The sequence below is a fragment of the Haemorhous mexicanus genome, chromosome 5 (assembly GCF_027477595.1).
Source record: "Haemorhous mexicanus isolate bHaeMex1 chromosome 5, bHaeMex1.pri, whole genome shotgun sequence".
Lineage (NCBI taxonomy): Eukaryota > Metazoa > Chordata > Aves > Passeriformes > Fringillidae > Haemorhous > Haemorhous mexicanus.
In genome coordinates, this window is record NC_082345.1 from 14,552,618 (window position 1) to 14,566,601 (window position 13,984).

The 13,984-nt window shown below is 37.6% G+C and overlaps 1 protein-coding gene across 1 annotated transcript in view; it reads left to right on the plus strand.

Annotated features, from left to right (window-relative positions):
* TRIM24 (tripartite motif containing 24) overlaps positions 1-13,984 on the plus strand; it is a 55,187-nt gene that overhangs the window by 17,305 nt on the left and 23,898 nt on the right. The window contains exons 2-3 of the mRNA XM_059845982.1: positions 3,198-3,316; positions 12,590-12,737. Of these exons, the coding sequence (XP_059701965.1) occupies positions 3,198-3,316; positions 12,590-12,737 (267 nt within the window). The remainder of the gene's footprint in view (positions 1-3,197; positions 3,317-12,589; positions 12,738-13,984) is intronic.

The window sequence follows — 13,984 nt, forward strand, 5'->3', positions numbered from 1 at the left end:
CAGAACTTGGGGTGATCTTTCTTTGACTAGTGATCTGCATACGAGCAGTTGCTTCTTTACACACATTTCCACAGTGGGAATTTTTATCCAGATGCATTACCCAGAATGAGCTAACCAGGTCTCACCTCTGCCAGGCCTGGAGGTAGCACTACCCTGTCACTCCATTCCGTGCTTATCTCATGGCAAAGTCAACCTGTGGCTGTGACAATGTTTGAGACAGGCAACTGTGTTAACTCCTTACAACTGGAACAAAGGAGCAGATAAAAATGTGGGATTTGCTCACTCACCATCCTCACAATTATAATGATGATGTTTATGAAGCTCCTCCCAACTTAAGTCATATGTTTTCACCTTCCTGTGTTTGCTTCATTAAAGAGAAATAAGAATCTTATAGAATTACTTTGACTAATAGAAACCCTGATACTTGAGATTTTTTTGGTTAAATTCACCATCCTGAGGTTGACTAAATCTGGGTTAAAACTTATTTGTGTAGCAGTCATCAATTCAGCATTATTACGGAAGCAGGTTTACCCTCACACAGTGGCAGAAGAAACCCTGACGTAAGGATAGACAGCATAAGGAATTCTAGAAAAGAAAATTCACTAAGATTTTGAGAGTTTTGGGCAATTTTTCCTTTTTTTCCCCTTTTCCCAAGTTACACTAGAAATTCTAAGTGATTTCTTTAAAAGGTAGTTGGCAATATTCTGTTGGTGAAAAGGCACTGGAAATATTTGGTTTTGTCTTGGTATACTTCCTAATTTCTTGCCTCCCCTTCCTTGTCTTCAAGACCAACTCAAGACATCTGTGTTGACCTTGATATAAAGAACGGAACATAAAGATGTCTTACTTGTCCAAGTAAGGGAACAATATGTTTTAAAGAAATAGATTAAATAATGAATTTATTCATTACACAGAATGCTCCACGTATCTGGAACCACTGGATAAACAGATAATGAGGAGTACAGTGGGTTTTGTGGTAGCTATGTAACAAGAGGCAACAGTGCATGCCTTAAGAGAAATTCAGTGGAAGGTCACCTGTAACACTGGGGGCTCTCAGGGAATGCAGTCAGAGACCCCTTCAGAGGACCCTGTAGGAACATAAAAGGACTACTGTTACTAAGAGGTAGATGCATTCAAATTAGTTCTAGAAAAGAGGAGGTGTATGTATTAGCCAGGAAGTACACTGTAATCAATATTTATGATCATGATGGAATAAATATTTTTTTTGTAAAGTTTTGTGACACATCAGAGTAGGGGAAATAACCTCCGTGTGTCCAGTGTGCTGCAATAAAGAATGCCTGCTTTTTAGTACTTCAAATTATGTTAGAAAGTTTCCTCCTTAGCTTATTTTGGTATCAGCCCAGAGCACTGTGCTTTGTCAGGGTCAAGAATGAGCAGTAAGGGAACAGGGAGAGGGTGGTTTGTAATTGATGCTGTTGAAAAATGTAAAAAATAGTCTTTTTTGGAAAGTGTGTAGCTTGAGTATTAGGAGATGTGTTCACTCTTGACTGTAGTAAATTGATTTGCTTAATTACAGGAGAAATTCAGTACTTGTAGTTCTGCTAGCTACTTGACTTACCAGAAATGAATTTCTCAATTATCCGTGCAGATGATGATATAAAAAATGTTACAAAAGTTGTAGCCAAAAAAATGGAATTTGTATATCAAAGGAAACTGTGCAAATGTGTTTTGAAATGCAGACTGGTAAAATGGCACTTAAAGTAAAATCAGTCTTAACATCATAGCTGTTCAGATGAAAGTGAAATGTCTTGATAACAAGTGAAAAAATGCTTGCTGATTTTCCAGAATAAGAATTACTTTAGTGAAATGGGTGGACTTTTATTACAGCACTGCTTTATACTGAGTTGCAAGTTAAATGTTGAGCATCTATTGGAAGAATCTTATGAAAAAGTTACCTAAATCTTGTATGAAGCAATTTGAATAAGGAATTAAGTTCTTCTGCAGAAAGTGAAATATTGAATAGTTTCTGTACTTTTACATTTTATTGTAAAAATGAAGCAGAAACTGCTTTAAGCCCACGCTGGTTTAGTTAAATATGCAAGTGGTGAGTTATATACTGATGTTGAATTCATTGGGTTAAACAGATCTTTTTTCAGGCCCTAAATCTATGTTTCCTCTCAAATAGGAGCTGAAGGTCTAGAATCTATGTCAGTGTAGACTTGCATGACTGCTCTACTGTAGGCTTTTTGCATGTGACTTCCATGTCCTTATTTCAGCCTAACTTAGTTTCAATTGCTTCCTTTTTTGGTTTTAATGACCATGGTAATTTTCTTCAAGCAAGATATCAGTGCTTAGTATTTTATAGATTTTTTTTTTTTTTGGATGTTAAAAACAAGCCTTAGCTAATAGGACGTTCTTATTTTCTGAAGCTAGAAAAGGTGTTGCTTAAAAATGTTTATATAGATCTTTTCCATTTCAACCTAGTACTCACAGCTCAACTTCAAGTTTTGAACTTTACTTTGTTCTTTCTATTCTGTTGAAAAGACTAATTGTTTAACCCTTTGTTAAACAATTGTTACTGGTTCTCAGTTTTCTTCAACCTGGAACCTAACTATGTTTCTGTCTTAGAATTGTACCCCATTGTGTTTTGCAGAGGAGAGAAGGGAGAGAGCCCTGTTTATTAATTCCTACATTTCTATTGCTTTCCCTTGCTTAATGTGAACATAGTAATGATATTAATACAGGTCAGTTCTTCCTCTCTACAAGTCACCTCATTAAATTTGAATGTACTGCATTTGGGTTCTCATGTGACATGGATCAAGGTCAGTCACGTCACACTGCTGGCGTGTTTGTGTGTGTGTGTATGTAATACCGCCCAGTGTCCCTTATTAATATTCCACACTAATAAGTGTTTACTTTAATCCACTCTATAGCAACAAATTGTCAATGGGAATACATTCCCTTTATAGTAAAATAATTATTTCTTTATAAGATTAAGGCAAATTCCTTATGGCATTGTAACAAGAAAGTGTTTGACCTTGGGTGATAGAATATGTCAACAAGTAAACGTTACGTCAGTGATAAATGAGAATTTTCTTTTTCTTGCTCACACCTTATTGACAGGAAAGTAGGATTACATACTTTCAAAAATATTTATCCTTGCAAGTTGTCTTTGAAATGACTTAATGTATCTTAGTTTGTGCAAGCATAATCAGATTTTCTTTTTTCCCCCCCAGTCGGTGTTATCCGCTGTCCAATTTGTGGTCAGGAATGTGCAGAGAGACACATCATAGATAACTTTTTTGTGAAGGATACCACAGAGGTTCCCAGTAGCACAGTAGAGAAATCAAATCAGGTAAGTGCATTAACATGTAATCAAGTTAACACCTTTTGGATGTGTGTGCATATCCTTGGCTTCTTGCTGTGTGGCCTTTTTGCTCTTCATATGCAGACAGAACTTCAACTACTTTGACATCACATGGGGTAGCTACTCTAGAAATCATTAAAATGTATGAAAATGCATGTGAAGAAGGTGGTTATGTTACCCTATACTATTCGTAATTGTTCATAGAAACTTGCAGCTTAATAGCAAAATATAAAAGTAAGGAATAGTCATTAGAATGGGAATTTCTGTACTTTGGACAGGGTATTTGAAGCACTCTTTGAAGCAAAGATTTGAATAACACTATACCAGGAGATCTAAATGAACTTTATCACATTACTGACAAAACATGTCATTACATAGCTGGAGTCCTGTTGCCAAGGAAGAGGCTCAAAATGCTAATTGGAGAGGATGGTATATTGTAGGGGTTTCTTGTTTGTTTTCCTTATGCAGGTTGCCTCTTCTTCCCTTTGCAGTCAAGTAATAGCCATCTCATAAAAGTTGCTTATCTGGAAGAACAATAATATTGGGGGTTTTTTCTCATGATGTTTTTTCATGAGGCAAGTGCTAGCTAGTGTGGAAGCAATACCAAGCAAATAGTCACATCTGTGTAGGATCACAACTGAACCTCTGTTAGCACAATATTGCATGTCTTCATTTTTAGCTAGTAAGGGAGTATCTCATGCATCTCTTTACTCAAGGAGTTTTTATTAAACTCCAGGAACTTACTGTAAATAATCCAGCCTCTTTGTATGTTGCTGCATTCTTCATAAGAATAGTACAGTAAGGTTGCTATATCAGTGTGGCTTGCATTCCAACTCATGCCCTAATATTTGGCTGGTGGTCTCCTTTTATTTTGAAATTTCCTCTTTTTCACTTTCCCATTTTAGGGGGGACTGAATCATTGGCTCTTGAGCTGTTTGCTTCAGGGGCAGTGTCTTAGAGGTCCTTTGTTGTGCCTTCTGCTCCTTTCAAGGCTTAGCTGGAATTTGTGCTTGTGTGTGGGAATGACCGCATCTCTTGGGAGCAGATGACAGGAGGCAGTCAGGTTTGTGATTCCGACTCACTGGCTATTTAAGGCATATATGGTGTCATCATCTCTGAGGAACTGAACTTGTCTTGCAAGCCATTAAACTGTTCAGATTTTAAGGAATTTTGAAACTGGATTTCTGAGAAATGATAGACCTTACCAGAAACTGAGCTGTGAGTTGCTGGAAGTACAAGCTGTGTTCTTGAAATGTAGGGCTGTTTGAACTTGGCTTTTTTTGTATTTGGCAAGGGGAAATGTTTGTTTTTTGTTTGTCCCCTGGGAATTGCAGGATAATATCTGAGTTTTGCAGATGGTTGTGAGATTTACACAGTCTCTCAATACTGTACCAGTGAGATTGACAAAATGGGTAGTCCCTGTTGAAAATTTGACCATAACTTTTATAGTGACTTTAAAATTAGGAAGAGAAGCAAGATAGCAAATAATGTTATGCAGAAGCAGTCCTAAATGTTTTGGTTTTTTTGAGAGGGTGGGGTGTCCCATAGCCTCTGCTTAGTTAACAAGTCCTCCACGATACTGCTTTGGGGAGTGGTGATAGAAATGGATTTTTTTTTTCCCTTGGGAGTAGTAACCAATTTTTTAAAGTCTCTGATGACCCCCTCTTTCTCCTCACAATACTTTTTTTCCTTCCTGTGAAAGTTAAGTGGAGAATTCCATTTACTGAGTGATGTGAGCATATGTCAGGGAGGTTCTTGAAAGAATTTGTGTTTCCTTTAGATCCTTTCTAGACTTTGGTCTTACTCTTCTGTGGGAGCTCAGCACATCACTCCTGATGTCCAGAGCTACCGAGAGAACCCTTGGGGGGCTCGGGAGTCCTGGCATGTTGCCAAAAGCACTTGGTGGCTTGATTTTGATCCATCTAGAGATGTGCCACCGATGTATGAGGAAATGGAACCTGCGAGAATCACTCGGGTGTAAATGGTGAAGGGAAAATATCATTACAGGGTGAATCACAAATTTTGGGGTTTCGGCACAGGGGGGTTGTAGAGACAAGATGGAGGAATCAGGGTGTGCCACCAGGCTTTTCCTTCTTCTTCCTGTCTTCCATCTTCTGGGGTGGTGTTGGCACTTGTGGATTGGTCTGGGGTGAGGGTGTACTTGGTGACGAAGATGATAGGTATTGGGGACAAAAGGTAAATATGATATACGAAGTTTTTGTTATAAAAGATGCGGCCGCCTTGGGGGTGGGCAGAGTGCCTTTGGCTGCCGTGCTGGTCAGATCCTTCGGGCAGAGAAAGGACTTTATAGATAAGAGATAATAAACAATCCTGAAGACTGAAAAAACCTAGCGTCCAGTCTCATCCTTTGAAGCCCAGCGTGCAAGAACCATCCTGAGCGTGTGTGGGGGCAGAGACAGACAGCCGACCCCAGACTCTTCCATTCCATATTTGTTTTTCTCTCCCCCTGACACAAATCAGCAGGTTTGCAATTTGAAAGCGAGTCCATTCTTCAGCTAACATCCTTGGCTGAACTCAGCACACTTTCTGTAGCAGTTGAAGGCAGACCAGCAGACTTTGCTGAACCAGCAGAATAGGACATTCATGTGCTTTTTTTGCTGACTTTTTTCTAAAAAGATGCAGCTAGATGTTTTGTTAGATGCCTGCTAAGTGAGTGTGGACCTTACCTCTTGGAAACTAATGATGTGCAGTTTTCCTCATTTAAATAGATTTTTTTTTGTATGATAATGAAACTTTTTGTACATTCCTTTGTACCTTGGCATAAGAGAAAAGCTGCACTGTTCTGTAAATGTTTCTGTTGTGGAACAGCAAAGTTAAATCAATAATAGTTAAACTGATTAGTGTACTGTCCAGGGGGGAATGTTATGAGGTTTAAGGATGATACAGCCTTCTAATCAGCCTGTCTTGTTTTGCCTTTGAAGGAGCAAAGAAAAAAGAAAGAAAATTTGCCATTAGTATAGGCAACAGATCAGAGAAATTAAAGTAGAAAAGATACTGACACTTGTAGGAAATACTGCATCAGAGATCATCCGAATTCTGTTCGAAACTGGCAATTTTATAGGATTTTTTCTACTGAGGTAGTTGATTTGTCTTAAGTAGTTTTGCAGCTTTATTTGAACAATTAAGAAATTAGAATTGGAAGCAAGGCATGGGTTTTGTGCAAATATTGTTGTGGCTTAGAACCACTGGTCTGTATCTATGATTAGCCTTATATGTGTCTTGGCAGGAAGGACTGTTTTATTTCAATCCTAAAGAGACTGCAAAAGACCTCTTGCAAATGAAATGTTTGATTGTGTCAGATTCAAAATAGTACTACTGCTAAAGCAGTTTTTAGCATACTGAATTAAAACTGCAGGAGTGAATGGCATATCATGGAGCCTGGCATTGTGGGAAGAGAAAACTGGAACCCATGAAAGTTCTGTCCATCTATCTATAATCATGTTTATCTTACCTGAGCCTGATTTGGGCAGTTCAGTACACTACTGGCGTAGCTGTGCTTTCTAGCAATTTCTGCTGAAGACTTCAGCAGCAGAAGAAGTGAGCATGAAGAAAGTGTAGAACTCGAATTCCCTAGTACATATTACACAAGAGCTTTTCTGGGTAGCATTAAAGGTTTTGTGCTGGCTATTAGCATAGGAAACTTTGCAAAAGAAAAGAAACTCACAGGAAATGCAGTAATTGTGTAGGTTGTGGGCAGCTAGGACATAAATACTTTAAAAGAGCAGATGCTTTAAAATTTTTTTTCACATTGTGATTTATTGAAAGACTTGGCAAAATTATCAGCTTCTAAAGAGAAGTTTGAAAATAAAAATAATTATACTTCATTCATAAGAGTGAGCAGAAAGGGGCTTCAGACCTAAGAGATGTTGCTGAAGCAAGTGCTAGATTTGAATAAGACTGAAGGGTAGACAAGTGAGGGAAATTTAGGGACTTTAACAGAAGAACATGGTGTATGCAAAGCATTAAAAATAAAAATAAGAATTGTGAGATTGATGCAAGAGAGAGGACCTCAGTGATAACGTGGGAGTTGGTGCAGCATACTGAGCCTCTAGTGCATTTTAGTCTAGGTTCTAATTCTCATAGCTTTTGTGTCCAAAACAGAAATTGTGTAAAAATATTTTTGATGGTAAGAATAACATTCTGTAACTTTACCAGTTACTGACGTGAGAGTTTAAAATACTGTACTAGGAATGAAGAAGAGTTGGGTTCTATGTGAGATGTTGGGAATTGTGATAAATGGATATGATTCGTGCTAACTAAATTTTAACTATATCAATATTTTAGAAAATAATTGATATAAAATAATAAAGGAAAAGTATCTGTGATTAGTGTTATAAAGCACATGGGCCCCTTGGCAGATGTTACATGTAAAAAACAGGATACAGGATGTAGTATTGAGATAAGCAAGATCTCAAAACAGAATCTGCCTTGGGATGAGCAAAGCTGGGATGATTCCAGGTATGGAATCTTAGTTGTGGTTTTATCTATCAAATAATAAGACTTATTTGGAATATAATGCTTACTTATATAACACAAAGCTTAGTGTGCATGTATAACCTGCCAGGTTATTCAGAGGACAGCAAGGAACACAGCGAGCCTTCCTCTGAAAAGACCACCAAAAAGCCTGGAGAACCCCCTAGCAACTAGTGGAGCATGCACGGTGCAGTATAGTGATGTAGAGTTCAAGAATCAAAACTAGGAGGGGATTTATGGAAAACTATTGGTGGATATTTATTAGCATACAGTATATAAGTGTAGTTTGGATTCCTTTGTTTCATACGAGAGGCAGGGTGAGAAGCCCTCCCTGTACCCTGGTTGGTTTTGCTTATGCTTTATATGAACCTTAATCATACCACATTTTTGTATATGCTTGATTATATTTAATATACTTAATTGTATTCATTTATATAAAATTGCTGTTCAATTAAAACTGCTAAATTCAATTTTGTTGTTTATTAATTAGACACATAGAACTTCACTCACAACAGGAATGTAGTAACAAAACAAGGTATCGGCTTACATCTGATACTAGACCCAGATATTAGGAAAGCAAGTCTGACTGCCAGAGGTGATTAATAAGGAGAGTTTAGAACAATAAGTTTAAGTTTGTATGGTGCCAGAGGAACCACTGTGTGTTTTATTGTGCTTAAAGAGCTTATAAAGGCTGTACTTGTGACCAAAACATCTCTGAAAGCCAGTGGTTTATGAAGGTGGGTGATAGACTCAGGAAGAGTCACAGTATGCTCTTGTATGCCTTGAAGTGATGTGGGTATTGATGGGATGGTGGGGTAAGAAGGATTTCATGCATTTTGAGCTGTCAGTACTTGGTTCATATTGGGAATTACATCTAGTCTCTGTTTTTGGTGATTTTCTGTGTGCCAGGAGATAGTTGTGTAAGCATTAGCATCAGTGAGGTTTGGATCCAGTGGGGGAAAGCCTTGCATCAAATTTACATTGGTGAAGTTTGAAGTTCACTGAATATTCATCTGGACTATTTTGCTCTCTTCCTTTGAAACCTTGCTTGACTATTTAATCTCTTTAATACTCAAAGTGTGTTTAATTGGAAGAGTGGTTACTTATTACAGGAGCTGAGAAGACAGGTCTGTTACCATAACTCTTGCAAGTAAATGTGTTTTTTCTGCCATAAAAGCTTGTGGATTTTCTTAAAATAGTACTTACCTGCAACATGCTGAGTAATTTCTGCTTTCATTAAATTTGACTGAAGGCTGAATGAACACTTCCTGGGGTTATAAATACTAGAACTTGTAACTGAATTAAATGTAATTACAAGGAAAACTCAATTAAAAATAAATGTCTGTCTGACCAGAATAAAACCTTGTAGGTTAACTAGGGAGAGTTTTCTTTAAAATCACTGAAACACTGCTTGTGTGAGTCACAAAAATAAGAATGAGTTTTAGGTTTTGTAAGTGCATAACAAATATTTGCTGTAATTATACTTCCATGTGCTTTAGCTGTATAGCTTAATGTAATAACTAGGAGTTCTAGCAAAATCCAACCTATATCTGGAAATGCATATTTCAAATCAGGAGTGGATAGGAGCAAATCTGATGCTACCTAGAAGGCATTGCTGTTTTGACAGCTTGAGTTATGATGTTATAAAGTTATAAAAGCTTTAGAAATCTGTCTCCTGTCCACTTGTGGATTTGAAGAGTATAAAGATGGGATATATATTTTTGATACTACAAAGGAGGAGTTTTTGTCTTTTGGCAACACCTGATTATTGGTTATTGAATCACAATTTTCATCTCATTCCACGTACAGCAGGTCAAAGGAGTTAAAAAAACCCAACTTAAGCATATTGAAAAAAGAAAATAGATGAAGCTCTTGGAATCTAGGGAGAATTAATAACTTCAAACTTTCTTTGAACTTACCTAAATGTCCTGGCATGTTCATCTGCCTAATTTTGCTAAAGGTGATCTGGAAAGGCTGTTGTGGGGAGTTTGGTTGGTTGGTTTTGCTTTTAATTTGGTTCCTGCCTCTTTGTTTGTTCGTTTGTTTGTTTTTGTTTTGCTTCTTTGACTTAGAGAATGCCTTTTTTTGGTTTTTTTGTTCTTTTTCTCTGCTTATTTTGTTTTTAGGACTGGGATTTTTTTACACTAGAAAACCAAATATCCAGTATGTAACTCTCCATTCTGACTTTCAAAAACATGTCTGGGTATTTGGGGGCACAGCACAATCACATCTCTCTGGCCACAAGACTGATGTGAAAACTTTCTAGTGTTGCCCATTCAGTTCCCTCTCCAGTCAGCGCTGCTAATGTAACTGAGCCTTGGGCTATGGTGGTGTAGTCAGTCCTGGTTTGCATCACAGTCTTGCAGAGAGTTGCACTGGCACAAAAAGGAGGAGACAACTGGCTAAAGAGAAGGGAGGGAGAGAATTTTTTTCCCGAAGAATTAAGAACAGTTTTAAATTTTTTTTGTTTTGTTTTTCAAAAAGTCATTGAATTTAAGGGTTAATACAAGTGTTACACTCTAACCCCAGCTGGTAACCAAGCAGGGTTTTTTACTTCCTCCTTTCAGTTGTTTCCACCCTCCCTCCCCACCTCCAGTGGGATTGGGAGGAGAATCAGGGGAAAAAAAAAGGTAAAACTGTAGGTTGAGCTAAGAACAGCTTAATAAATGGAAAAAAGTAATATTAAATAATTATAATAATAGTAGTAATGAGAGAGAGGGAGGGAGGAGTAAAGCACAAGACAAAAAAGTGATGCCAAATAAATTTGCTCACCACCCACTGACCAGTGCCCAGCCTTTCCCTGAACAGAGATTGGTGCCTCCCACCCAGCTCCGCATGGTTCATATGCTGAGCATGATATTCTGTGATATGGAATATGGTATGAAATATCCCTGTGGGAAGCTCAGGTCAGCTGTGCTGGCCACACTCCCTCCTTGTGCATGTGCATGGCAGAGAGCATGGGAAGCTGAAAACTCCTTGAGCTTGTGTAAGCACTGCCTAACAAACTGATGTGCTGGTTGTTGCTATCAATGTTATTTTTGTACTAAATCTGAAACCACAGCACTGTGCCAGCTACTAAGGAAAACCCCCACTCTACATAGCCCTGCTGAAATCAAGACAGAAAGTAAAAATTTTCAATTTCCTGATTACAGTTCACTTCCTTTATTTGCTTTATTTCAATTTTCTAGACTTTTTAAAAGATGTCCTGACTTTGGTATTTTTCCCTCATCTACTGGTCTGGATAGGAATAAGAATATTTTTTTGTTAAGAGAAGAAGGGGAAGAAAAACCAAGGAGAAGTTAAATTTTTAAGATTATTTTGTAAAAGAAAACTTTCAGGCCTCATTTTTGTAAGGAAACAGAAAAAGGGGCACAAGCCCAATTTTTTCTCCTTTGTAGGTCACCTTTAATGAAAAGAAACTGCTTCAAACTCCAAGTGACAACAAGAGGGGTCAACAGCCCTTGTGTTATAACTTCATTTCTCATAAGATACTTCCTTTGAGAGGTAACATGATCCAGAAACATAAGCACAGCATTGGGAATCTGGAACTCATGTTCAAATTCCAGTTCAGTCAGTAATTTGCTATGTGGCCTAAGGCAAATTTTGTGCTAATTTTCCTTTCTTTCCTGGAGGGGAAACTGGAACATAGTTTTTTATCTGCATGAGATATAAATATTTCCTTCCTCTTTAACTTAGTCTATATTTACCTTGTGTGGGTACAGAAGTCGTTTGGTTGAGTTTTTTTAATCAAACTGAAAACAAAACTAAAACCTAACATTTTCTCCTTGTTGCTCCTGCGAGCAGAAATCTGTCACTGTAATCTGTAGCATGTTGCAATCTTCAGACACCTGAGGCTTTGGTTTGCAGCAGTGCTAAACATTGCCAGAAATGAGTGGTAGTTACCTCTACCAGTACTACATAAGCATGTTCACTATTTTTTACTACCAAAACCCTATTGAAGGTAGGACTACAGAGGCATTGTAAAGGAGGGGTAAAAATGAAAAGATGTTATGAGTGTGTGAAGTGGTGTTGTCCATCATTCAAGGTTTTCAACCTGTTGTTCAGATTGTGGTACTGTAGCAATTTTTTCTTGGGTATGTATTTACTCTGTGTAGAGAGGTTTTGGTCTGCTGACAAGTTTGTTTTCCTTAATTAGTTCTTTTTCCTAGGTCTGTTTGGTGTAGTCCAAAAAGCCCCAGGAGTTAACAGGCCACAGTTTGAAAATTCTTGTGCATTGGTTGCATATCTGTTCTGGGGTAGCTTTTTTGACAAACTTAATTGGAATACTGTCTTTAAGATGTGATGCTAAGATTCTTGAGAGGAACCTTGCTGCTCAGTATGGTGTGTTCTTCCTGAAACCAAGCAGGTGATTGGAAGCTAAAATTAAAACAGCTTCTAAAATCAGAGGCTTCTAAAATCAGAGTAGTGCTGCTTGTGTTCTGTCATTAGTAAATATTTCACAACAGCATCTTGTATACAGTAAACATTGTTTGGCTTCTAAGTGTGCAGGGAATGGCAAAAAGTTGTGGTCTGACTTTAATCATGTCAGGCAAAGATTTTAGGGTAACACTGACAAAATGACCTGTTTCTTTGAAAAGTTGCATTCAATTACTTCTGTGCTTTTATAATGTTCCTGTACCTCAGGCAGTTTTCTGTTCTCATTTCACTGTTTTCAGAAGACTGTTAAATTGCACTGATGATGTATGAAAAATAACCTCTGTGTATTTTCCAAACTTAGTTTACCAGCTACTTTCTTCCTCTTGTCAGGTCTGCACAAGCTGTGAAGACAATGCAGAAGCTCATGGGTTTTGTGTGGAATGTGTAGAGTGGTTGTGCAAGACCTGCATCAGAGCTCACCAGAGGGTTAAATTCACAAAGGATCATACTGTGAGGCAGAAAGAAGAAGTATCTCCAGGTAACATATTCATAATTTCACAAAGAATTTGTGTCTGCATTGGAAAGTTATGTTGGACCAACACACTTTTTTAAAAAAAGTGGCAACTTCAAACCTGGTGTTTTGCCAGATTTTTTGTCTTAGATAAGCTGAATAGTGGTACAGGTGGTTTTTCTTTTTTTTTTTTTAAATTTAACATGTTTTATCTTCCACATGGATTGATTGCAAATTATTGTCTAGACTTTAGAGTTTAGCTGCAGAAAAGACGTTTTTAGGCATTTTGCTTCTCTGGTTTTACTAGAGGTCTAATAAATGGTTAATATGAGCTTTATTGTTGTATACAGCAGGAAAAGGAGCACTAATAGATTATATATTTTCAGCATTCTGATAAAAAACCAGCCAAAATTCATGTTTTAGCTAAGTATCTTTTGAGCTTGAAATGTTTTGCCTTAGAAATGTACTGAAAGTATATTATGAATTGGGGCATTTTTCCTCAGTAGGATCTATGACAATTTGGGCTAGAAGGGACCTCAGGAGATCATCTAGTCCAACCTCCTGCTTCAGGCATTCAGTTCTGAGTTCCAGTTGCTCAGGGTTTTATCCATTTGGGCCCTGGGCACCAGCAATGGTGAATGTGGTGTACAGTACAGCCTCTCTGAGAAATCTTGACTAGTCTGTGGTAGAAAAGGTTGTATTTTTCTCTTCATTCAGAACCTCTTTTGTTTCAGTTTTTTCCCCACTGTGTCTTGTCTTCTAGTATCATTGAAGGAGGATAATAAATGTTACAGGATGCTCACAAACATTCTACTGGTTCTAATATGTCCATTGGACTTACATGATTTTTCTTGTAAATACATACTTTTTAGAAATTGTTATATATTATTTTTAATATATGTATTAGAATAGATACTTATTTTTGTTCCACCCTGTCTAGTACTATGAGGTAATCTATTGCTCAAAGGGTCTCTTCCACCATGGTACTTTGAAGATATTTGCTGTATTGTGTATCTCACTTTCACCTGTGGTTAATCAAAAGTGAGTACTGAGTGTACTTTCAAGAGAGCACAGAAGTGGGTAGGAGTGGCTGATGGACTATTAGGCAGAACAGGTCTTGGTGTTAGGAATGGTCCCAGTGCACTCAGGCCTCTTTGGGAGGCAATTTGTTGGTGAGTTGGAAAGAATTTTGACAGAAGGATACAGATCTGAAAATAACTTCTTCCAGATTTTTGGAAAACAAGTAAATAAATGGGTATGGAAAAGAGACCTTA